The following is a 24,892-nucleotide window of genomic DNA, read 5'->3' on the forward strand; positions in this document are numbered from 1 at the left end:
AAGGCTGTGAAGGCGACGGTAGTGGGTGCTTCGGGATTGGGCGGACAGTGAGGACACCAAGGTCACCCCAGTCCTACCCCCAGCCTTGGATGACTTTGGAAGAGAGTGAGGTTGATGACATCATCCCATGACGTCACTGTTCTTCAAAAAGGACAAAGGGCGGTACACAAGTGTATAAACACACGCGCGCGAGGGCGCATCTGGCTTGGAGGCGCTTAGGGTCTGGGTTCCAGTCCAGCCACAGCCCCCCCCCCAGCTGTGAGCCCCTGAGCCGGGCACCAGCCCTCTGCTCGCCTCAGTTTCTCCAACTGGAAGCCGGGGCTAATAGCGCAGTCTCACAAAGACGGCTCCGCGGGCGCCCCCTCCCCTCGGGGGGAGCCTGCCCGCTGGGGGTCGGCCTGGGGGGCCCCGCTGGCCCGCAGGGAGTGGCCCCCGCCCGGGGGAGGCCACAGCCTGGGCAAAAGCCTGTTAGGGAGGAGGAGGCTGTGCTGGGGGGCGGAGGGGTGAGAGGGCAGGGGTCGCGGCCCCGGAGGCTGCAGCTGCGCCCCGCCCCCCAGCTCCAGCCTGCCACGAGGAGTACGCCAGCCCCAGCCCCTCCCCCCACTCTTCCGCCCCACCGCCCTCCTTCCGGGGAACCCAGGGAGCGGGAGAACTCCATTTCCCACCATCCTCAGCGGTACCTCCGGCGCTCCGCGCTGCAATGGGCACGTTTCGTAGAATGCCCTTCCGGCCTTGGAGCGTCGGGAGCGAGTTTTCCCGGGCGAGGAGGCGTCCCCGGACTCCATTTCCCGGCGTCCCTCGCTCTCCCCCTGCTTCCATTTCCTCCTCGAGGGCGCGCCCCCCTCCGAAAACTCTACTTCCCGGCGAGCCTCACGGGGCCGCGCCTGCGCAGAAGGGCATTCGGCAGTCGGCCCGAAGATGGCGGCGGCTGTGAGGAGGAGGCGCTGCCGAGGGCGGCGTGAGGGGGGAAGGAGGAAGAGAGAGGGGGAGAAGGCCAGGGGGCGAAGAGGGAGAATAGAAAAGGATGGGAGGGGGGCGGTCGCCGCAGCACTCGGACCCCCGGGGGAATGGAAGCCGTGACGGGGTGGGGGGGCGCAGCAGGCTTTGGAGGCGCTCTTTGGGAAGAGGGCTGAATGGGCGAGACCATCGTGCGTGGGGGCGGGGGAGACAGAACCCTGGAGGTGGGGGCAGAACGTGCGGGGGGGGGGTCCGGGAGGGCGAGACCATCTGGAGTGGGGGGGACCGGAACTGTGAGGTGGGGCGGATCGGAGGGGCAGAGCCCGGGGGAGGGGCGGGGGCAGCCCCGAGGAGCGGGTGTGGGGGAGACCGGCGTGTCCGGGGAGGAAGGCGCGAGTGCACCCGGCCGGCGGGTCGTGGGGGGCAAGGAGGACCCGGGGAGATGGAGGTTACGGGGTGGGGTGGGGGCGGGGGAGAACCCTGGGAGGTAAAGACCATTGCTGAGAAGGGGGGTGAGAAGAGAACAGACCCTGGAGAGGGAGAAACCATTGGAGAGAATGGGGGGGAGAACCCTGGGGAGATGGAGAGAACCCTGGACAGAGGGGAGGGCTGGAACGTGAGGTGGTGGAATCGTAGGAGAGAAGAGGAGAACCTTGGGGGGAACGAACCCTGGAGGAGTAGAGCCCTTTGGGTAGATTGGAAGGGAATGGGGGGAGGGGGAGGAAGAGAATCCTGGGGAGGTAGAGACCATTGGGAAGAATGGGGGGAAGAGTGCTGGAGGGGTAAAAACCATTGGAGAGAATGGGAGGGGAGAAGAGAAGCCTAAAGAATGGATGGGGTTTGAGAGATGCTGGAGACAAAATCCTGGGGAGGTAGAGACCATTGGGGAGAATGGGAGGGGAGAACAGAAACAGAGACCATTGGGGAGAATGGGTGGGGCTTGAGAGATACTTGATGTAAAATGGGGGGGGGGAGAAAGATCCTGGGAAGGTAGAGACCATTGAGAAGAACAGAAGGGGGGGGAGAAGAGAACCGTGTAGTAGAGACTATTGAGTAGTTTGGGGGCTGAGGTGATAAAATCCATAATGGGAGGTAGAGATCATTGGAAAGAAAAGGTGGGGGGAGAAGAGAACCCTACAGTAGAAATCATTGGATAGAATGCCAGTGGGATACAGGTGGTAAAATCCTTAGATGGGGAGGTGGAAGAAATCCTGGGGAGGTAGAGACCATTGAAGAGAATGGGGTGGGAACCCTCGAGTGGTAGAATCCTGGGGTGGTAGCTACTGAGAGGAAGTGGGAGGGGGATTAGGAGAGACTTAACTTAGAGAAAAGTCTGGGTTGGTAGAGACAAGTGGAAGGGAGAGAATCGTGGGGGTAGAGCTCTTTAGGGAGAGCAGGGGGGTGAGTGGGAATAGCTTTAGGGATTCAGATATCTCCGTGGGGGTCTGGGGACAGATTGGGACCAAAAACTGGAGAGAGCACCCTGGGAAGGGAGGGACAGTAGAGGAGGATCATGGTGGGGTAACCCTGGTGGGGGGTTAAAGGGTGATGATATAAAGACCTATATGGGAGGAGGGAAGCCACTTATCCTGGAAGGGGGAAAAGAAAAAACCACTTGGTGATGATTAGGGAGAGGGTCAGGATTGTCTGATCCTTAGCTGTGAGACCCTGGGCAAATCACTTACCTCCCTCAGCCTCACTTGAATCATTTATGAAATGGGGATCATAGTGCCTGTAGAACCTACCTCACAGGGTTGTTGTGAGGACCAACTGAGATGATGTCTGTAAAGCCCTCTGCCAAAGCTTTAGATGTCAGCTATTATTAGATTTGGGGAGGAGGGGGGAAAGGGGAGACACCTTTGGAGAGGAGAAGAGACACTATTGGAGGGAGAGGGAGGAGAGGGACAGATGGAACTGGAGAAGGAAGGGTAGTGGGTATGTGGGCAGAGGTGGCATTCTCAAGGGGAGGAGATAACTTGATAGAAGTGGGTGGAGACTTATAAACTGGGGAGGGGGCACTGTGTGACTAAAGTCAGTCAAATATCTATAATGCTCCATGCTGTAGTTGACACCAAGATGAAAGAGACCCTGTTCTAAAGGGAGCATGGGGTGACAACTGACAAATGGACCTATAAAAACCAGGACAGGATCCATGTTTAGGAGGGATGGAGTTTTAGGTGGTCAGATGAGAGGGATGAGATGATCTCAGAGGACCCTTTTCAGCTCTTTTTTTTTTTTTTTGGTAAGGCAAATGGGGTTAAGTGGCTTGCCCAAGGCCACACAGCTAGGTAATTATTAACTGTCAGAGTCTGGATTTGAACCCAGGTACTCCTGACTCCAAGGCTGGTGCTTTATCCACTACGCCACCTAGCTGCCCCCTTTCAGCTCTTAAGCAGTCTCTAAAACTTTCAAGTCCTCAAAAAACATGAACTGCTCTTATTCTGAGGGACCTTCCATCTCTGAAATGGGATGTTCAGTTGTGATATCCAAGGAACCTTGGCTTAGCAAAGCATCTTCATGGCTAGGGGGAGGGTAGAGGAGGAGCCTTGGTCTGGGAGCTGCTGTCCTATGGACACGGGGAACAAATGAGATCATCAGTTTTCCCAGGGACCAAGGGATTCCCCCAGAAGCCCACAGTAGAAAAGTTGAGGCAGTCCCAGATTCCTCTGAGCTCCAGGACCCAGGCAGGTATCCCCTTCCATGGATTCCCAGATTTCCTGTGATCTCAGAAGTTCTCTGACCCAGCTCCTCTAAGAGACACAGTAGAGTAGTGGGAGATGTTCTGGATTTGGGCTCTATCTGAGTGCTTGGTTTGAAGCTGGCTCAGCCCTTTTCCTAGGTGCAGGAAATCCAAGATCAAATCTGACACTTAAGAGTTGGGTGACCCTGGGCAAGTCACTTCATCTCTGTGGGTCTTGGTTTCCTCAATTGTAAAATGGGCTTGAGAACCCCTCCCTCCCAGGGATCAAATGAGATCATTTATGTAAAGCTCTTGGGACTAAGAAAGTGCTACATAAATACTTGGTCCTGGACCTCCCTCTGCTTTCCCAAGATGTTAACCCTCTTACCCCTCCGGTGAAGGGAAACTTGTTACCTCCCCAAACAGCTAGCCTTTTGTCATAGACCTTTTAGAAAGGAGGCTTCAGGGACAAGATGACAACCAGGGTTCGAGAACTGCCTCTGAGAGATTCTGAACAAGTCCCTTCATTTCTCAGTTCCTTAGAGGCTCCTCTAAGATAAGAGCTGCCAAGAAAATGTTGGCCTGAGAACATTGATGGGGTTACTTTCCCCTGGGGGGGGTATTTCCTGATCATCATACCCCAGGTCCAGTCCCTCTTTCTATCCCCAATTTCCTTAGAGATAAAATAGAGCAGCTCTAATTGTCCATGCTGGGCCCCTCAGGAAGGACTCCCCCAGACAGCCTGGCTTGGGGGTACTATGGGCTTCCTCTAGGGTTCACTGAAGGCAGCCAGAGTTTTCAGGGTGGAGGGGAAATAGCTTTCCACATGTAGTCCTTATCTTGTATATCTGGAAGGAACTTGAGAGACCCCCTAGGCTCAAGGTGGGACTTGAGTGACAAAATGGCAGGCTATGAAGCTTCTGGCTAAATTCAGAACTCTCCATTGCATCCTGCAAGAGATGCAGGGTGTTTGAAAGCATCTCACATAAATGACAATTACAGTTGGCCTTTAAGACACTTTGTTCCATGCCCTCAAAAGTTGAGGAAACAGGCCCACAGAGGATAACTGACTACAAGAGCTCAGGGGTCACAAACATCAGATCCTAGGTTTGAATCCAGGAAAGCATCACCCCTTTTGTTTCTGAGGACAGGCCTTAAAGTCCTGGTTTGACCAGCTTTTGGGACCCACACCCCAATGCAGGCAACAGTTATTCAGGTCTCCTTTGAGGCAATTTAACCTAATGGGGTGGGTGTTAGGGTTAGAAAGACCTGGGATACTTCCTGGCATTGTGGCCTCAGCCCAATCAGTCCTTCCCCTGATCCTTGGTCTAAGAAGATTTGAGTACTTGCCAACTGGACAACTCTGAGCAGATCACTTAACCTTGTGCCTCAGTTTCCTTATCTGTCAAGTATGGCTAATGAGACTCCTCTAGCTAGGCTGTCACGAGGCTCCAATGAGATCATCTTTAGAAAGCATTTTGCAAATCTTCAGGGACTTTAAGAGGGAAGGGAATCTAATTTGACTACCACAGGCTCACTGGGTTAAGAAGTTGCTGAGGCTCCCCCTCCCAAGGGTTGAGACGAGTCAGAGTTTAGAAAGGTGGGGGGGAGGGGAGAGGAAGAACCCCCCCCCCCCGGGTTCCCAGAGCCCTCTGCCCTTCTTCCCTTCAGGGTGAGGAGCTGACTGGAGCCATGGCTAGTGGAAGTGGCAGTGGGGACAGCGTCACCCGCAGAAGTGTGGCCTCTCAGTTCTTCACCCAGGAGGAGGCAAGCGGTGTTGATGGCATGACTACTTCAGAGAGGGTGAGAACTTGTTGAGGAATCCTGGAGGCAGATGATTAGAAGCAGGGGGACCCCAGATCTTGGGGAGATGAGCCAAATGGTTCTCCGTAGCCTTGGAGTGAAAGGATTCTGGGGTGGGGGCCATAGGGATAGGAAAGGGGGGGGTCTGTGAAGAGTCTGGATAGGGTAGCAGGAGGAGGAAGTGGTAATTGGCTTGGGGGAGGGGGTCTGGGAGTCCTCAACTTTTCCCTCATTGCTTGGCAGGTGGTAGATCTTCTGAACCAGGCAGCTCTGATCGCCAATGACTCAAAGATCACAGTGCTCAAACAGGTGAAGGGGGGACCAGGCAGGGGTTGGAGAAAGTCCAGTCTGGAGAGGGGTACAGAGGAGAAAGGGAGGGAGGCCAACCAACACACCGCAGGACTCCTGGGGTCACACACTGACCTCTGTGTGAGACATTTTTTGCTTTTTGAATGCTGACAAATCACTCTGTGCTTTGGTTTCCTTGTTTATAAAAGGAGGGAGTAGACCAGCTGGGCAGGGTACATGGGACCAGAGGGTCCTGGATTATGTTGTTGTTGCCATCTTCCTTCCCGTTCCTTTCTCCATTTAGGTCCAGGAGCTGATCATAAACAAAGACCCAACTCTGCTGGATAACTTTCTGGATGTGAGTAAATGAAATCAGGCTGGGGCAGTTGGGGAGGGAGCTGAGCCCACTGACCAGACCCCGACACTCTTGCCCTTTTCTCCTTGGCAGGAGATCATCGCCTTTCAGGCAGACAAATCCATTGAGGTGCGCAAGTTTGTCATTGGCTTCATCGAGGAGGCCTGGTACGACCTTATGAGCAAAGGACACCCCCACCCCCAGCTTCCTCGGGCCTCCAACCCTGACCACTGGGTGCCACCCTTCCACCATCCCCCAGTCATCTCCCTCCCCCACTCGGGCATTCCCTCTCCTACCCCTCAGTCCCTTGTCTGGGTCTGCCCTACAGCAAACGCGACATTGAGCTGCTGCTGAAGCTTATTGCGAACCTGAACATGCTACTCCGCGACGAGAGCGTGAATGTGGTAAAGAAGGCCATCCTGACCATGACCCAGCTCTACAAGGTCGCCCTGCAGGTGAGGCAGCCTCCTCTGGTCATCAACACGTGTCTGTCTGTATGTGTGTCTGTGTCTGTGTCCTCTATTCCTTTAGAATGGAAGCTCCTGGAGGGCAGTCTATTGATTTTTTTCTTTGTATTCCCAGCCCTTGATGCATAGTAAGTCCTTAATAAATGTTTGTTGACTGATTCCTGGGCGAAGTGAATCATGGCTGAGGCAATGTGAAGTCATAAGAGCTAAGTTCAAATTCTGGCTTTGCTGTGGGGCCTTTTTAGGGCTCAGTGTTTTCATCTTGCAAATGGAGGGTGGACCACTACCTGCCATCCACTTATAGGACACCAAAGGACAGGGATGTCTTGGGCAGGCTTTGGCCATGGAAAGCAAGAGGGATCTGAGCTGGCTGGAGCAGCAGGAGGAGGGGGGCCCAGTGAACAAAATGGGGCAGGCGGGCATAATAGCCAAAGTGCCTGAGCAGAGGTGGCAGCCAGGGCTGGAGAGAAGACTGCCAGTTTAGAAGGGCTGTAATAGGGACTGAGCAGGAGCTGGAGCTGCGAAGATGGTCAATTTGTGGATCCTTGGGCTAGATGCTCCCCTTCTCTCTGGATCTCAGTTTCCCCTTCATAAGGCAAAGACAATGGACTAAGTACTCTCCAAGGGTCCTTCCAGCTTCAAATCTAGCATCCATGGGAGCCTCCAACATAGTCATTAAGGGCCTTCTAAGGACAAGGGGTGGCACTAGCTTTGTGACTGGGAAATGATAGCCCTGAGGAGTGGGAGGGGCAGACCTGTGTCCCCCTACAGACAGGTCTAAGGAGAGACAGGACACTGGAATGGCTGTGGTATAGAAGGAGAGAACAAGTGCTAGGCCTGGCAAAAGTTGGAGTCATTTTGTTGAGGGCCTTGAGTAACAGGCTAAAGACCATAGATCGTGTGTTACGGAGGAATTACCTTTGGTGCCAAGTCAGGCTGATCCTCAATCTCTCCCTCTAACACTGGCCCAGTGGATGGTGAAATCCAAGATCATCAGTGAGCTGCAGGAAGCCTGCTGGGACATGATGTCTGCCATGGCGGCCGACATCATCCTCTTGTTGGACTCGGACAATGATGGCATCCGCACCCACGCCATCAAGTTTGTGGAAGGCCTCATCGTCACTCTGTCCCCCCGAATGGCTGACTCTGAGGTGCCTCGACGGCAGAAGCATGACATCAGCCTGGATCGCATCCCTCGGGACCACCCCTACATCAACTACAGTGAGGGGCAGATCTGGGGCGGGTTGGAGGGCTTGGCCCCTCGGGAACAAGGCCTTTCCCCCCCTTCCAGGCCTCCTTTTCCTACTAGCACAGGCTTCCTTCTAGCTCTAGTGGCCACAGGCCTTCAGTGGAAGGGGTCCATTCACCTGAAAATTCCTTTCAGATCTAAGCTTTTTAGAGTCATTGCTTGTGATGAGGGCAGAGAATAGTGGGCCTCTCCTCTCCCTTGTGCTAGACAATAGACTTCTATGAACATGGTCCAAGATGGCATTAACTCATCCTGAAAGTAAGCAGAGTGGGTGGGAATGACCCATTCTGGAAGGGAGGGAGGAGCTTTTAGGGATGCCTTTGTCTAGAGTTTAATTTCCCAGGTCTGGACCCCATAACTCTCTCCATCAGTGGTCAGGGTTAGAGGTCTGAATTGATTCCCCTCTTCAATCAGATTTGCTTTGGGAGGAGGGCAAGGCAGCCCTTGAGCAGTTGCTGAAGTTTATGGTCCACCCAGCAATCTCCTCCATCAACCTGACCACCGCCCTGGGCTCCCTGGCCAACATCGCCCGTCAGCGGCCCATGTTCATGTCTGAGGTGATCCAAGCCTATGAAACCTTGCATGGTGAGTAGGGTGTCGTTCAGTCGCTGCCCCATCACTCACCTTGGTCACGGCACCTTTTCATTGCTCCCTCTCCCAATGTCTGTTTCCCCTACTTCGTTAATCTAGCTGGAGTGGTGAGGGGCATCTTGGCAGGAGAGGTGGAATTTGATAGGTAGATCGTGGTGTAGGAAAGCAGATGGGTGTCGGGGGGCCCTTCTACAGAAGCGGGGGGGGCGCGCCTTAGGGAGAAGTTAACTTTGGCTTCGCTTTCAGTAGTACAAGGCATTTAATGGGCAGAGGCTGGAGGGAGCAAGAAAATACAACAAGGAAGGGAAGTCCAGGTCATGTGGAGGGGGCTAAAGATGGCCTCATTTGGGTAGACTAGTACCTAGCCTAGGATTTGGAGCTTGACTCCCCAAGCTATAGGAGCCATTGAAGGTTTCTAAGCAGAGGAATGACATGGGCACATCTGTGCACCAATCATCATTGTGACTCTGAGGTGATTGGCAAGAGCATCAGTCTAGGCAGGGAAGGGGCTGAGGTGCAGAGAGGAGGGCCGCCATCTCATTGAAAGGATGGGACGGGATAGGAATAGGTAAGGTTTGCCTGGGCACTGTGGGAGCAGAGAACTGGGGAGGCAGCGTCCAGGAAGAGGTGGGAGCTATCTGAGAGGTGACCAGGGACTGAGCTAAAGATGTTAGGAGACTTGGATAAGGCTGCCTTCCATCCCTCCTCGTTCCCCTTCTGTGCTTTTCTCTTAACTTCCTCTTTTCTTTCTTTGACTTTCTGGTCATATAAGAGATGGAGAAGGAGGGACAGGAGGATGGGAACCCTCATGGACCACCGAATTAGGGACTTTGGTCAAAGGGTAGAGGTTGCTGGAGGTCACAGGCACATCTGCTTCAAACCCCACGAATTCTCCTCATTTTTTTCCAATGAAAGAAGGGTGCTGAGGAATCTTGTGGCATTCTCTGAGTCCCCCCAATAGTCAGGTTGGGCAGGGTCCCATAAGGAGGGTTTGGGTTGGCCACTGGGGTCTGGAGAGCAAGACTCCATGATTTCCTCCTGCAGCAAACCTGCCACCAACCCTGGCTAAGTCCCAGGTGAGCAGCGTGCGGAAAAACCTGAAGTTACACCTGCTCAATGTGCTCAAGCACCCGGCATCTTGTGAGTTCCAGGCCCAGATCACCACGCTCCTGGTGGATTTGGGCACCCCACAAGCTGAGATTGCCAGAAACATGCCCACGGGTAAAGAGCCTCGGAGACGTCAGCGAGATGATACAGACTCAGCCCTTAAAAAGATGAAGCTTGGTGAGCTGGAGGGCTGGGCCACCTTTCCCTTGCCCCTCGGGGGTCTTGTCTTTCAGAGCCTCATCCTAACTGAGATGGAAGGGGGCAGGTCTAGACACTTCTAGGGATCCTCAGTGGTCTCCAAGGCTTGGGTCACCCACCAGCACACCTTCCAAGCTTACCTTGTCTGTCCAAATGGGACGTATTAGGCAAGGGGTAAACAGGAATATTCAGAGGGCAAACATGGGGAAGAGCCCTGAGAATTAGAGGAAGTGATTAAGAGTACTTAGCTGAGGAAGAAAGGATCCTGGGAGATGGGGAGGATGTGATCCCTTTTCAGTTAGCTGAAGCTCTGTCCTGAGGAAAGGGTCGGATGCTGTGTTTGACTTAAGAGGGCAAAACTGGAAGCAGTGAGTATTGAAGTTGGAAGGAGATGTTTCCTCCCCTGAGAGTGCCCAGAGCTGGTTGAACTGCCTCCAGACTGGCAGGGAACTCCCCTTTCTGAGTACCTGGATGACTGAAGATTGCGGCTAGACTGGCAAGGCCTTTGGGCTGAGCATGAAGCTCCAAAGAGGAGGAGGTACTCTGTGGGACTGGGGTCCCCCTGAGCTGAGAAAGAGGCTGCTTGGGGGCCCAATTGAGTGTAGTGAAGCCCTGGTGCACATTTCCTCAGCTGGTGACCTTGTTCCAGTCCCAAAATTCCTCTTGGAGGCCAGGTTTCCTCCTTTGTAAAAGAGAAGAGCAGGGAGATAATAGGATTAGGAACAAGAGATGTGCTTTCCCAGGGGACTGGACAGTCCCATCATGCCTGGTTTCTCTTGGGGAATCCTGCAGGGACTTCTGGGACTGCCCGAACAGGAGTCCCCACTGCAAGGTTCTCAGCCAGTGGGTCCTCCATCCTGTGGCTTAGGGAGTCCCCCCACCCACCCAGGCTGTCCTGGGCACAAGTTATTAGGAAGTCTGAACCCAAGTACCCCTCTCCATCGTAAGCTGCCCCGAGTCTGGTCTGCTCCCTAGGGCCAGATTCTTCCCTTGCCAAGAGGAGTTTGCTCTTAGATTGCTGCCGACTGGAGATGGACGCTGGCAAAGGGGCAGGGCCCAGGGCACCAGCCTCTTGCCTTCTACTGTTCTGTCTACCTCACAGGGCCATTGTGAGGGAATCATTCTGTAGTAGTCTTAAAGTGCCCAAGGAATATGTGGCTTATTGTATCTCCCCTTTCCCTGCAGAGCCTACCCTAGGTGAGGATGATGAGGACAAAGACATGGAGCCCGGCCCCTCAGGGACCTCGAAAGTTTCAGCCCAGAGCGGGGCCCAGTCGGACACTGACATCACTGCGGAATTCTTGCAGCCTCTGCTGACTCCTGACAACGTGGCCAATTTGGTGCGTGGCAGGGCAAGGAGCCGCGGGAGGGGGGCTGTGCTGGGGATGGTGGGCCTTGTGGGTAGGCTGCTCTGACCTTTGGGAAGTGGTGGCTCCCTAGACCTAGAGCTCGGGGCCAAGCAGAGGAGGTTGCTTCGGGTCCCTATGGTGGCCAGGGTCATCCAAGCAGTGGGGGAAGGGCAGAGAGCTGCCTCCAAGCTTCCTTGGGTCAGATGTGAGGTAATGTGCATGCTGTCTCGGCATCACCTGGCGAGCAGAGGCCCCCAGGGTTCGGATTCTGCCTCTTTGACTTTGGGCAGTCCTGGGACACATTGCTGGCTCTCGCCATCCTCAGATGTAAAGTGATCCCTGCCCCTGGGTAGTTGAGCCCTTTTTCTCCTTCATAGAATTGGGAAGTTTATGGTTTTGGTCCATGGACATCATGAGCCTTAACTTCCCCTCAAGACCCCTGAGACCAGACTTCCTGACCATGGCTCTTTCTTTGCCACGTGTCAGGGCTCTGCCTCCCCCTCCCCAAGTCCTCCATGATCTTGGGCCCTTCCTCTGGGGATGCCCGATGGTCCCCCTTCCACCTCCCCTGCCCTTCTTCACTTTTCTCTGAGGAAGTCTTCCTTTCTGGCTTCCAGTCACATGATCTAACTTGAAGTCCTGGCCTGGTGACCATGGACAGGATGCTTTACTTTTTTTCCTCTTGTAAAATGGGGGCAGTAGTTCTTCCCCGGGCGGCTAGGTGGCGCAGTGGGTAAAGCACCAGTCCTGGAGTCAGGAGTACCTGGGTTCAAATCCGGTCTCAGACACTTAATAATTACCTAGCTATGTGGCCTTGGGCAAGTCACTTAACCCCATTGTCTTTCAAAAACCTACAAAAAAAAAGTAGTTCTTCCCCATTGTGGTGGAAATGTGAACATCATGGAAGGTGGAAAAGCGGAGAAGACCCTGACCCTGTTTGTCCCCCCAGGTGCTCATCAGCATGGTGTACCTCCCTGAGGCCATGCCAGCCTCCTTCCAGGCCATCTATACGCCGGTAGAGTCAGCAGGCACAGATGCCCAGATTAAGCACCTGGCCCGGCTCATGGCCACCCAGATGACTGCAGCTGGCCTGGGCCCAGGTGGGCTTGTGGGGGAGAGGGGTGGAGATACCTGAGTGTGTGGGAGGCTCAGGCTTGAGGGATTGAGGATGGGATAGCGCTCAAGGAGTCCTCATGGCAGGAGAGAAAGGGCCATCTGGAGCACCCTCAGTTTAATACCAGAGCCATAGAGGAAGGGTCGTGAGGGACCAGAACCCAGTGTTGTGAGGGCCTCGAGGGCCTAAAGACCACAGGTCCAAGGATGTGTGTGAGGAGCCCCAAGAGGGCCTCAGCCTTGGGGGAGATGCATGTCTTAAGAGGAACTGGATTGGTCCTGTTTAGCCTCAGGGCCAGATGCTGCACTTTTGGGAGAGGATCCAGGAAGCAGTCTTCAGGCTAGGGGAGCCAGGGCAGGAGCAGAGGGTCCTGTTCAGGGACCTCTGACCTCATCCTTGGGGGGGCCGGATGGATGGGCCAAGCCTGTGATGTGCAGGAGGAGGACTAGGGGATGGGCATAGGATCAGGAGGAAGGGGATTAAGAGCAGCCAGCCTGAGTGGCACTGGCACCACGGGCAAGACCCTGCACCTTCCTTGTCTTCTGTCACTTCTAAGAACAAACACACCTGAGCCTGGGATTCCTTGAAGGGCGGGGGTAAGGCTGGGTTCTAGAGGAATGCATTAGCCAAGTCACCGCTCTGGGTGCAGGAAGCTGGGGTTGATTCTGGGCCCTGTGTCTGCTGAATACCTGCTGCAAGTCTGCTCCTCTTAGTGGGTTCTGCATACAGCAGGTCCTGCATAAATTGTGGTGAACAGAGTAGGAAGAGGCCAGGCCCTGCCCAGCTCCTGGGTGGAGGGTGGACTTGGAACTGGGAGAACCTGCAACCACATCTAGAGCGCCTCAGAGTGGTCAGAGTAAGGGTGGCATGGTCAAGGAGAACAGGGGTCACCCTCATGGAACTCATGGGGCTTTGTGCACAGTAAATGCTTAATTGATATGTGGTCAAGCAGTCTGGTGAATGGAGACCACCACATGAGTACAGGGAGCCAGGTGGGTGTGGAGGTGGCCTTGGGCCTGGGCCCAGCCAGAGGTCTGAGTGCAGGGAGAGGGGGAGGCACTAGGAGCCACAGACAGGGTCAGAGTAGAAGTTTTAGTCCTGGTAGGGAGTCGGGGCTCCATGTGGTGGGGAGCAGTCTCTCACTGGTCTGTGCGGTGGATCTATGGAGGCTGATCCTGATGAGCCTGGTCTTATCTCCTCCCCAAGGTGTGGAGCAGACAAAGCACTCCAAGGAGGAGCCGAAGGAGGAGAAGATGGCGAAGCCTGAAAGCGTTCTCATCAAGCGACGTGTATCCGTGCTTGGGCAGGGCCAGGCCATTTCTGTGGTGGGGGCCCTGAGCCCCGTGTGTACCCTGGAGGAGGAGGCCCCCCAGGCCAAGCGGAGGCCTGAGCCCATCATCCCTGCCACGCAGCCTCGGTGAGTCCTGAAGTCTGGGAGATCCAAGTTATGGCCCCAGATCTGGTGGCCAAGAGCGGGAACCCTTGCCCGGGAGGGGTTGGAATAGGCCTCCCACCATCCTCTAGGGGCCCCAGGGAGGACCAGGGGGACCCTTGACAGAAGAGGCACACGGGCCCTTGACTTAGAGCCAAGAAGGGCACAGTGGGCACAGCAGCCACTACATGGCACATCTGCCAACTGCAGACTCCTTTTGGCCTACCTGGATTTGACCCAAAAGGCCTCGTCCAGGGCAACGTTTAGCTCAGAGATAGGATCGTGGAGATGGCATCCCAGGACTCCTTGGGGAAGGGTGCTCTAGTGACTGATGCCCTGGGATTACCCTGAGGTCATGAAGCCTGAAGACCAGAAGGGGTGGGGGGAGGAGAGGTCTGTCCTGGACAACTTGGGCCCAGAGCTCAGGACAGAGACTGGGGCTTCAGTGCTTCCTTGAGATTGAGCCCAGGGGGCCCCGCGGAGGTCGATAGGAGAGGGGAGTCCTCTGAACCGTGCCTTCAAGGCCAGCTCTGGGAGAGGGAAGGTGTGGCCTGGAACCCAGAAGTGGGCAGACCCCAGAGAGGAGAGTGGCCAGGGGTAACTGCTGGGAACATAGGGGGCAGATTGGGAGAGGGCGGTTGTGGCAGAGACAAGAGGGATGGAGTGGGAAGGGCTTCCTCCTCCTCCCCTTCCCCCCCTTCAGCTGTCACCACTTGTTCCCTTGAGGCCGAACTTGATGGGGGTGGGGTATCAGGCTAGAGGGGACCCCAAGCCAGGTCCTTAGTCAATCCCCACCAGGGGTGTGAAAGGGGAGAGACCCGGAGAGTTGGGATCTGAGTGGGGCCGATGCTTCCCTTCCTCATTCCAGGCTGGCAGGTGTGGGTGGACGCAAGAAAATCTTCCGCCTGAGTGATGTGGTGAAGCCCATGACAGACGCACAGATGGAGAGCATGAAACTGGGGGCCGTGAGACGCATCCTGCGGGCCGAGAAGGCCGTGGCCTGTAGCGGGGCGGCCCAGGTACAGGATGAGCTCCTCCTGCCCCCGTACCCCTTCTTACACACAGGGGGGGTTTGGAGTTAGAGGGCCTGGGTGGCTTTGGGTGAGCCTGTCATCCCTCTCCTTGGGCCTCCACCTGCCCATCCTCACCCCAGGCCTCTGCTCTTCTGTCCTCCTCTCATTGGTCAAAGCTCCCACTCTACCCTTCTCTGCCCCCTCAGACCTTTGGGCTGCCCTGAGGCTGCTTCTGTCCCTTTGAGCCCCAGCTCTCCTCGCTCCCTCCCTGAGGCAGTAGAGCCCCTGAGCTCAGCAGGTTTTTGAGGTAGCTTCTCTTCCTGGTGTTTCCTTCACCCCCACTGCCTCTTATAGGGGCAGCAGCCTTTGCTCAGAGTAGAGTGGGGGCAGGGGGAGCCACCCTTGTCACTGGGGAGCTTGTCCTCGGTCTCTGCCCCCAACTGAAGACAGAGTCGCATCCTCCCCTGGAACCCGTCTACAGACGGACCTCACGTGACCCTGTCCTGGTCACTGACCTGCAGATGTGCAGACCGCAGGTCCACAGTGGGCACCTCCCCAGGCCTGGGCATTGTGACTGAGGAGGTGGCCCAAGAGCCAAGCCCCCCAGTGCAGCATGTAGTCCACTAAGACCCCATCTTTTACTAATGGTGACCATATAAGGAGCTTTTAGATGGCACTTTCGGCTTTGCAAAGCACTTTACAGACATGATCTCATGTGGTTCTCACCACCCCGGGAGGTAGGTGCTAATTTCATCGCCTTGTACAGATGAGGAGATTGAGGCAGACAGAGGTAAAGTGACTTGCCCAGGGTCACACAGCAAGAGGGAAGTGTCTGAGGCTGGATTTGAAGTCAGGTCTTCCTGACTCCAGGCACAGTGCTTATCCTCCCTATTTTGAAGTGGTTAAAAAATAAGATTTTTTTTTTTAAACCAAGTATCAGGTTTTGTCTTTAGCTCCATTTAATTCGATTTGACCCCAAATTCTGGCCTGTCAAGATCCCTCTGGATTTCATCTGTCATTTCTGGACCTGTTTTTGTGTCCTCTGCAATTCTGATAAGCATTTGGGGTCTCTCGGGCATTATCTAGGTCATTGATAAGCATGTGAAACCCTTGGGGGCCCGTGCCTGTCTCCCCGGTCCTTCTCTGGGACCTCCCTTCATGGTGACCTGGCCTCCAACCAGTCCCCTGGGAGAGGTTGTCAGACAACCCCGGAGCTCCCGGATCAGTAGCCCTGTCCAGACAGGGAAGGGGGGGCTGCGTCCTTGTTGTCGTCTTTTCTTTTTCCAGCTCGTCATTCACCATCTCTTTAATAATAAACCAAAGTCAGACTCCTTGGCCTATAAGGGGGGGAGACTCCACTTTCGTCCCTCTTTTTGGAAAGCCCCTTGCAGTCCTGTGCCACGGCTCTGGGATCCCAGGGACCACTGCCAATGGCTCGCTGGCCACATGGGCCAATTTCCCAATTGGTTGGGGCCCGGTGACATGAATTTTCAAGAGCAGCTAGGTGTTCTCTTCTCCCCTCCCCCTCTTAATTCTGTTTTTTTTATTTTCAATTTAAACTCTCCCAAATGAGCATTTCTGTGTACAAAGAGAACACAAAAAGAGAATTGTAAATGAACCAGGAATCTCCATTGCTTTTCTTTTTTTTTAGTATATAATAAATTTCACACATTATTTCAAAACTGTCTTGCTTGTCTGTGCTTCCTTCCGTGTCCTGCTTGTCTGGCCTTCCTTCTGAACTCACTTCTGTTCTCTTCTGTTTTAAAAACCCTCTCTCTTTCCGGGAGCATCATTAGAAACAATCTTTCCTCCCGTTAAAAACACAGGTGAAAACCACCCCAACCGAGGCCCAGCCATGAGGCCCAGCCCCAGGGCCGGTGGGGTCCCTGTCTGCACCGTGTGGTGTTCTATGCCCTCCCTTAGAAAGTGGGGACCAGGCCTCATCTGAGGTTCCCCCGACACATTGCTGACAGAATTCCAAAGTCTTTGGAGTCAGGGTTTTTATCCTTTATTATCTACGTATGAAAGGTTTTCCTGGACCTTTTGATGTCTCAGCTTCAGCCCATCTTACCCGAGTCTCTGAAGTTGTCTCTTGTGCCACTTTTTAAGGCATAATTTTTTATTGTATTTGTATGCCAGAATCTGAGCCTGAGCCCCACTATCCACCTGAGGTTCTAGGGATCGGGGGTTTTGCCTTTCCGTCCCTGGTGGTGCTCTCTCTTACTCTCTGCTCCTCCCTGGCGTGTGAGGTCTTTCCCAGCCTCAAGTTCAGGTTTGTGCCTTAGCCAAGAGACACCGAGACCCAGCCTGGGAGAGGTTGGTAGACCCCAACCCTGGGCCTGTCTGGGGCCTCTCACCACCCACCCTTCCTCCCCTAAGGTCCGAGTGAAGATCCTTGCCAGGCTGGTGACACAGTTCGAGGTGGGCCTGAAGGAGGAGGTCCTGGCCTTCATTCTGGAAGACATCCGGGGCCGCTTGGACCTGGCCTTCGCCTGGCTGTACCAGGAGTACAATGCCTACCTGGCTGCCGGGCCCACGGGCAGCCTGGACAAGTATGACGCCTGCCTCATCCGGCTGCTCTCGGGCCTGCAGGAGAAGCCCGACCAGAAGGACGGGTGCGTGAGGGCCTGGGCAGCTGCTCCCTGTTGCCTTTGGGCAGGGCCCTGGAGGTTCCACAGAGCCTAGGGAAGGAGACAGGCAGGGCAGAGCCCTCCTCTTTGGGAGGAAGTCCTAAGGTGCACAAAATGCCTTGCGCACAATGACCCCTCCCACATTTGATAGCTCAGAAAACAGACTCAGAGGGACAGAGGACTTGGCATAGCCTTCCCTCCAGACCTGGTTCTTGGCTCTCTATCTGGGGCCAAGGGCAATACCCCCCCCTGCCATGTACATGTGGTGGCAGGGTGGCACTGAGCCAGGCACAACATCTGGGGAGAGGAGAAACATATCCTGCCAGCCAGGTAAGGGCACCGTCAACTGGAAAATGAAGGGGTGAGCATCCCTTTGTTGTGTAGAGTGCTCAATCTACAGTCTTTGTACCCTCCTGGTTGACCTTGGGCCTCCTTGTCATCCTTTAAAGTAAGCTCTGAGACCCTTCTGTGCCCCCAGGTGACCGGGAGCAAGGTGGGCAGAGTGGGGGGTCAGAGGAGGCGGGAGCTCTGCCACCTGAGGAGGCCTGACCAGTGGAAAAGAAGGGAGTGACCAGGGCTGGGAACCTAGAAGATCTCATGTGGCAGAAGAGTGGGCATCACAGGGCGGGGGGTGTGTGCTACAACGGGGAGCTGCCTTCACTGGTTTGTGGAACGCAGAGGCTGCAGGGGACTCCCCAAGTCCACCTGACAACCCTCTGTTCCCTCTTCCTTCCAGAATCTTCACCAAAGTGGTGCTGGAAGCCCCACTGATCACAGAGAGCGCCCTGGAAGTGGTTCGGAAATACTGTGAGGATGAGGTGAGAGGCCTGGGGATGGCCCTCGGCCCCTCCCCCAGCCTGCTGTGCCAGCGTTCCTGATGGATGGGAGGGCAGGAGGAGGATGGGCTCCCTCCCCAAGTGGTTGGTCTGGGAGAGGAGTCGGGGCCCCAGGGATGCAAGCGGGGGTGGATGGGTGGGTGTGAGCCAAGCCTGGTGGCCTCCCCCTTCTAGAGTCGTACCTACCTGGGAATGTCGACCCTCCGGGACCTGATCTTCAAGCGCCCGGCGCGTCAGTTCCAGTACCTCCATGTCCTCCTGGACCTCAGCTCCCATGAGAAGGACAAGGTAGCCCCATCCCCGGAAACATCCGGGGGAGGGTCCTAGCCTCTCCAACCCTCTGAGCCACAGAGCCCCCCCTCAGTAAAATGAGGGAGACTGACGGTGCTTCCTTTCTCCTAGACCTGTGGGGGAGAACTCTGGGAACCTCGGAGCACGTGGGGTCCCTCTTTTCCATCGTCTCCTGGGTCCCGCAGGCTTCCTGCTCATTTCCCAATGCTCCTTGGGAGGGGTGGAGACAGGACTTGGGGGCAGCCAGGTCACCCTTGTGCTTTCACACCAGGTGCGCTCTCAGGCCCTGCTCTTCATTAAACGCATGTATGAGAAAGAGCAGCTTCGGGCCTACGTGGAGAAGTTTGCCCTCAACTACCTGCAACTTCTGGTCCACCCCAACCCACCCTCCGTGCTCTTTGGGGCGGACAAGGACACAGGTGGGAGCCATGGAGGACCCAGGGTGAAGTGCTGATCCCATCCTGTGCCTCCGCCTCTCAGCCCTCCAGACAGTCTTCCCCCACTCCCCCGACTTCTCTCCTCTCTATGCAGACCCTTCCCTGATTACTGCTCCTTTGGCTTGGCTCCCTGGCGCCTTGGCAAAGGCCCTCTGCTCAGTCACTGCCTCACCTGCTCTGGAGTCTCTCCTTCTCCACTGCCCCTTCCTCCATCACCCTATCCCTCAGAGGGGCTCACAGGCTGCCAGGTCTGATGCTAATCCCTCTCTCTGGTAGAGGTGGCAGCCCCATGGACAGAGGAGACAGTGAAGCAGTGTCTCTACCTCTACCTGGCACTGCTGCCCCAGAACCACAAGCTTATTCACGAGCTGGCTGCTGTCTACACTGAAGCCATTGCTGACATCAAACGGACGGTGCTTCGGGTCATTGAACAACCAGTGAGGAGGAGGCCTGGCCTCACCCCATCCCATCCCCTGTTCCTCATGGGGGGCCTCCCCTGCTCTGGCCAAGCCTCCCTGCCCCTTTGCACCCTTGTAGCTAAAGAAGGTTGGATCAGGATCTCCTGAGTCTCTAGCTCTAAATCCTGTGACCGCCCCTGCCCCCCATGCCCATCCTTGAGCGCTTTGTGGGCCCCCTCCTCCAGGACCTCAGCCTCTTCACTCCTCTGCCCACCAGATTCGAGGGATGGGCATGAACTCCCCAGAGCTACTCCTGCTGGTGGAAAACTGCCCCAAGGGGGCCGAGACGCTGGTCACCCGATGCCTGCACAGCCTCACAGACAAAGGTACCCCCCTCCCCCATCTCATGGGCCTTCCACAGATGCAGGGCCAAGTTTCCTCTGCGGGAGTGACCCTGTGAGGATAGGATTAGGGGGGGCCCGAGGAGGCTCAGGGAGATACTGTACTTACCATTGATTGGGGGAGGGCTGAGAAGAGTGACCTGCTAGGGTCCTAGCCAAGAGCAGTCTGAGGAGCAGGGAGGGCGGGGGGAGAGTGGGCACAGGGACATGAGGCCTGGTTGCTGTCCCAGCCCAGGGGCAGTAGAGAGGCCTGGATGGGGAGGGGAAAGGCGATCATCATTGGGAAGCTGCTGGTCAGTGAAGATTTCATGGAGGAGACAGACTGGGGTCTGGGGTGATGTGGGAACAGAGGCAAGATGGAGTGGAACAAGAGCGAGGTATGGCAAGTGTCTGGATAGAAACGAGAAAGGGAACGCACTGTGGAGCCTTGAAGCTGGGCCAGCAGACAAGAGGGAGCTATGCCCGGCTCTGGAGGAGAGGACAGATGGTTCCCGTCCTTGGGCCCATCTCACCCCAGCCTGGGGAGAGGCCAGCCTCTGTCCTCACACTGAAGCAAACTAAGGCTTTGAGAGACATGACTGTCAAGGGGCTTCTTCCCCTCCCCTCCTCTCCCCCCATCTGCTGTGTCTGCAGTGCCCCCCTCTCCAGAGTTGGTGAAACGTGTACGAGACCTGTACCATAAGCGACTGCCAGATGTCCGGTTCCTCATTCCAGTGCTTAATGGCCTAGAGAAGGTAGGGGGCTGGGTTCTGCCTTTGTTTCCAGGGTTCCCAGCCTTAGGTAGAGATAAAGGGGTGCTAAGGGGCTGGGATGTGGGATCACCAGTGTCCCATGGGTGGGAGAGGGTGCTGCCCCTCCCACCCCAATACCTGCCTCACTGACCCTTCACCGGAGGATAAGCTGATGAGTCGGGCAGGCCAGACCTGGGGTCAGGGTGAGGGGGCGGGGGAGGATGGTGGATGGTGGAGAGCAGCTGAACAGAGTGAAGGGGTCAGGAGGCCCAAAGCCAGGATTTAGTGGTCACTCCCAGCTTGATTGACATAAGAGCCCCTTTTGTAGATGTGTTTCCTTGGGGGGAGGGAGGAGCTGCTTAGCACCCCTTTATTGACCCCCACTCCTTCCTCTCTGCAGAAGGAAGTGATTCAGGCTTTACCCAAACTCATCAAACTGAACCCCATTGTGGTAAAGGAGGTCTTCAACCGCCTGCTGGGCACTCAGCATGGTAAGAGCCGTGCCAGGCCAGGGCAGAACCTCTGGGTGGGGGGATGCTTTCCAGGTCCTAAGTGCACAGTTCCTGGCAGACCATGGAGTAGGCCCCAGGTCAAGCCAGTCCCAGGGCTCGAGGGGAAAGGGATGGACCAACCGTCTCTGCTCACAGGTGAGGAGACAGGTCAGAGTTGCCCCCCAAGTGAGAGCTCAAGGCCTGAGTGGGTAGATCCAGGGCAATAAGGTGGCATGGAGACTGATGCCTGGGAATGGAAAGGCTTGTGCCGCTGGCCCTCCTGTTTCTGCACATGGCTAAAGTGAGGGATGACCAGAATCCTCTCTGAGTCCTGGCATCTTTGTCAAATTAAATTTCTTCCCTTCCAGCTCCCCTCCCAACCCCAAATTGAGACTTGATGACTTGATGGGAGGGAGAACTTTGAACATTTGTGCAAGGTTCACCAAATACCCCCCCACACACACACATTGGCCATACCCACAAAGGCCAGTCTCTCTCTGCATGTCTGGCAGCAGGACCTTTGAAATGGGGTTGGTTGTGGCGTTGATCAGACTTCCCCCAGCTTTCAGAATTGGTGGACAGGGTTTGGGGGCACAACCTGCCTGCCATCCTAGGTTTCTCTGAACCCACCCCCTTCACCGCCTCTTCCAGCCCAGTCCTATTCCAGCACATTCAGACACCTATCACAACCTCCAGCCATTCCCCAGGGGATGAACAGGTTCCCCTCTACTGTCCATTTCTTTGCCCCCAGAAAGAGCAGCTCTGAATATGGTTATGCCACAGATGTATAGCGTGGCAGTACGTGCTATGAAAATTATTTTAACAATACATATTTTCATACAAAGAAATCCTTTTCTCTCTTTGCCCTCTTGGAGGTAATTTTTAGGATCTAGTTCCAACTTGCTTTCTAGAATGGCTGAACCTTTCACTCTTCCCCCAGAAGCCTGTTCAGATAGCCTTTTTGGTGCTTAAAGAATAGGACTAAGGGCTTATTGTTAGAGATTTGAACACGTTCCTTCCATACGTTGAAAAGTAGAACTTGGCAGAAACTTTCTGCAGAATTCATCTGCACTGTAAGGATTTTTTTTCTTGTTTTGGTTTTTGCAAGGCAATGGGGTTAAGTGGCTTGCCCAAGGCCATACAGCTAGGTGATTATTAAGTGTCTGAGGTCAGATTTGAGAACTGGGGGCCTCCTGACTCCAGGGCCGGCGCTCTATCCACTGCACTGCCCAGCTGCCCCTACTATTTCCTTTCTAAAATTAATTGCATTCAATTTGTTTGTTCAAAAACCTATTCAATTTTATTTTGGCCTTTTTTCTCTTCTGGGATTCTCTGACCTTTGGTCTCCCAGGATCCTAGAAGCTGAAAACCCTTCCTGGCTTTGAGTATTTGCCTCCTCTGGGAAGTGGGGCCAATAATGTCTGGGCGCCCACCCTCCAGCTTCAGGATGGGGAGGTTGCACTTGTGTTGATGGGCTGAGGGAGACCTTCCTGGGCCAGGGTTCTCAGACCCTCTCTCTGGGGCCCTCACCCTCACCTTCCCTCCTTCCTTCTAGGTGAGGGGAACTCAGCGGTGTCACCCCTGAATCCAGGGGAGCTGCTCATCGCCCTCCACAACATTGATTCTGTGAAGTGCGACATGAAGTCAATCATTAAGGGTGAGCTGTGGCTCCCGCCCCCCCCCCCCCCACATACATATACCTCCTCCCTTGCTCTGGCCAGGTCTGGGGGAGGGGGAGGATGGAGACCGTGGAGGGGTGGGGGTACATCCTGTCTCCCTCACCTGGCTGGGGCTCCTATGGGCCTCAGGGTGACGACCTTTCCTGCCCCACAGCTACAAACCTGTGCTTTGCGGAGCGCAATGTCTACACGTCGGAGGTACTGGCTGTTGTCATGCAGCAGCTGATGGAGCAGAGCCCACTTCCCATGCTGCTCATGCGCACTGTCATCCAGTCCCTCACCATGTACCCCCGGCTTGGTGGCTTTGTCATGAACATCCTGTCCCGGCTCATCATGAAGCAGGTGATGGGTGGCTTGGAGGCCAGAGCTCTGGGCCAATCCCAGGGAGGATGTGGGACTTGGCTGACCAGTACCAGTGACCAGTGGTCACTGCTGAGGTTCAGGGTCTGAAAGCTCTCGGGGACTGGGACTCCCTGGGGATGGGAGAACCAGCTCCGTGGTGCCATGAAATTGCGATGAAAGTCAGCCAGGTGTTGGCTTCTGCCCTTCAGTCCATGTGGCCTTGGGCCCATCGGTCACCTGGTCTGTAATGGAAGGCCCATCCAAAGGTTCTTGTGGCCCTAGAGACAACTGAAAAGAATCAGGGGGGTTCCCAGTGGCTTATTGGGCATCCTCCCATTGAAGGGGACATTCTGGGGGCCCATTTGGGTTTTCCCTTAGGCAAGTCCCTTCTCCTTCTCTGGTTGCTGGTCTCATTTATAAAATTGGGGGTGGGGGTGGGAGTGCACAGGGGAGGGGATAACGGGATGGTCTCTCAGGTCCCTTTGGCTCTGCTGCCCTCTGATTCTCATTTCCTGACCCGTCCCAGGTGTGGAAGTATCCCAAGGTGTGGGAGGGCTTCATCAAGTGCTGCCAGCGGACCAAGCCTCAGAGCTTCCAGGTGATCCTGCAGCTGCCCCCCCAGCAGCTGAGCGCCGTCTTTGACAAGTGTCCAGAGCTCCGGGAGCCCCTCCTGGCCCATGTCCGGTCTTTCACCCCACACCAGGTACTCCTGGGGGGGAGCAGGGGGAGAGGGAGAGGACAGGAAGGTCCTCCCCAGGACATGTGGGACTGCAGGCCCTGCTGGGGGGCCTCTCAGAGGAGAGATCCTGGGGGGGGGGCTGCTGCTCCTGGGTCTCTTCAGAAAGCCCTGACGGGGCCCTGCTGCTTCCCCCCACCCCCTCCACGCAGCAAGCCCATATCCCCAACTCCATCATGGCCATCCTGGAAGCCAGCAGCAAGCAGGACGTGGAAGTTAAGGAGCCACCGCCAGTGTCCCTGGAGGAGGTGAGAGTGAGAGGGAGGCCGAGCCGGGCCGGCACCTCCCCGGCACCCCTCCTTCCTTGGCCTTGTGGGGGAGGGAAGGGGCTTTGGGGGCACAGGGGTGAATGCCACCCCACTTCCTAGGAGGACCTCGAGACTGTGGCCCAGGCCCCACGCCCACCGCAGGACCTTATCGCCCTGCGCCTGGCCCAGGAGAAGGCATTGAAGCGCCAACTAGAGGAGGAGCAGAAGCTGAAGCCGCCACCGCCCTCGGCCTCCTTGGCCCGAGCAGGTCCCCCACCCTCAGAGGAGACCATGGATTTTCGGGAGGAGGGGGCCGAGGGCGAGGCCCCCAACATCTTCATCAGTATGGAGGAGGATGGGGGGCTGACAGAGGCCACCCTGCTGGACTCCAGCCAGGAGGGGCCCCTACCTGAGAAGGTAGGGCGTTCCCCTTCCTCTTCCCCTCCACAGCCAAAGCAGAAGGCAAGTCAGTAATTGTCACCCGCCCTTTCCTGGGGACCACTGACAAGCTCAGCCAGCCTCCAGGAAGCTTTTCAGGGAAGGTGTGGGGACCCCGAAGCTTGGAGGACAGGAGGCTCCCGGGGGCTGAGGGGGCCCAGGGCTACCTGGGTGATGGGGGGAGCACAGAGCACCTGCTTAGGTGGGACTGGCTAGGCCGGGGGTGGGGGGCACCGGCAGGCCTCCCCTCCCCCTCCTGTCCTCTAACTTGTCCACCTCCCCCATCAGGAGGAGCCAGCAGGGGGCCCTTCCAAAGAGGACCGGGGCCCTTCCAAAGAGGACCGGAGCCCGCAGCCTCCAGCCCCTGCCCGGGAGGAGGCTGCCCCCATGCCCAGCCCTGAGGAGGATGGGGGGGAGGAGGCTACGGAGACCAAGATGGACAGCTGATGGACTGTGGGGGGGGGGGGAGGGACTGGGGGAGGGGGGGCATTCCTTTGCAATAAAGAGGCCTGTCTGGTCCCTGCTGCCCGTGTGGTGCTTCTTGCACGTCTAGGCTGCTCTAACGCCGGCTGTCCTGGGCCTGCGCCGCCCACTGGGCACGCGGGAGCCACGCTGCCCCCGCCTCCGGGGC

At 56.0% G+C, this 24,892-nt stretch overlaps 2 protein-coding genes across 6 annotated transcripts in view; one reads left to right on the forward strand and one right to left on the reverse strand.

The window, feature by feature from the left end:
- Nucleotides 1-10,761, reverse strand: part of FOXA3 (forkhead box A3) — a 31,722-nt gene extending 20,961 nt beyond the window's left edge. The window contains exons 1-2 of one of the 3 annotated variants that reach the window (XM_074219245.1): nt 10,628-10,761; nt 8,424-10,377 (exon numbers count right to left, since the gene is read on the reverse strand). The gene's annotated coding sequence lies outside the window, so the exon portion shown is untranslated. Of the gene's footprint in view, nt 1-7,468; nt 10,534-10,627 lie in introns of those variants that run through there. The other 2 variants (XM_074219244.1, XM_074219246.1) reach the window with 2 other exon arrangements.
- Nucleotides 870-24,713, forward strand: SYMPK (symplekin scaffold protein). Of its 3 annotated transcripts, none has more exons than XM_074219236.1 (27): nt 870-930; nt 5,309-5,440; nt 5,684-5,749; nt 6,033-6,086; nt 6,177-6,250; nt 6,412-6,538; nt 7,522-7,771; nt 8,214-8,384; nt 9,435-9,674; nt 10,881-11,035; nt 11,994-12,144; nt 13,365-13,575; nt 14,459-14,609; nt 16,983-17,218; nt 17,970-18,051; nt 18,244-18,357; nt 18,632-18,779; nt 19,074-19,234; nt 19,473-19,581; nt 20,230-20,330; nt 20,728-20,818; nt 22,374-22,475; nt 22,652-22,839; nt 23,366-23,542; nt 23,728-23,823; nt 23,944-24,285; nt 24,550-24,713. In XM_074219236.1, the coding sequence occupies exons 1-27, from the start codon at nt 919-921 to the stop codon at nt 24,706-24,708; spliced, it is 3,900 nt and encodes a 1,299-aa protein (XP_074075337.1). In that variant the 5' UTR covers nt 870-918; the 3' UTR covers nt 24,709-24,713. The 3 variants fall into 3 exon arrangements, with proteins under 3 accessions (XP_074075337.1, XP_074075339.1, XP_074075338.1); XM_074219238.1 differs by having other exon boundaries at nt 23,944-24,240; XM_074219237.1 differs by lacking the exon at nt 870-930 and adding an exon at nt 941-958.
- The last annotated feature ends 179 nt before the right edge of the window (nt 24,714-24,892 follow it).

Source organism: Macrotis lagotis, chromosome 1 (genome assembly GCF_037893015.1).
Source record: "Macrotis lagotis isolate mMagLag1 chromosome 1, bilby.v1.9.chrom.fasta, whole genome shotgun sequence".
Lineage (NCBI taxonomy): Eukaryota > Metazoa > Chordata > Mammalia > Peramelemorphia > Peramelidae > Macrotis > Macrotis lagotis.

Coding starts and splice junctions, on each gene's coding strand:
- SYMPK (XM_074219236.1), top strand. Junction 5,441..5,683: donor GCATGACTACTTCAGAGAGG/GTGAGAACTTGT, acceptor ATTGCTTGGCAG/GTGGTAGATCTTCTGAACCA. Junction 24,286..24,549: donor CTCCACAGCCAAAGCAGAAG/GCAAGTCAGTAA, acceptor CTCCCCCATCAG/GAGGAGCCAGCAGGGGGCCC.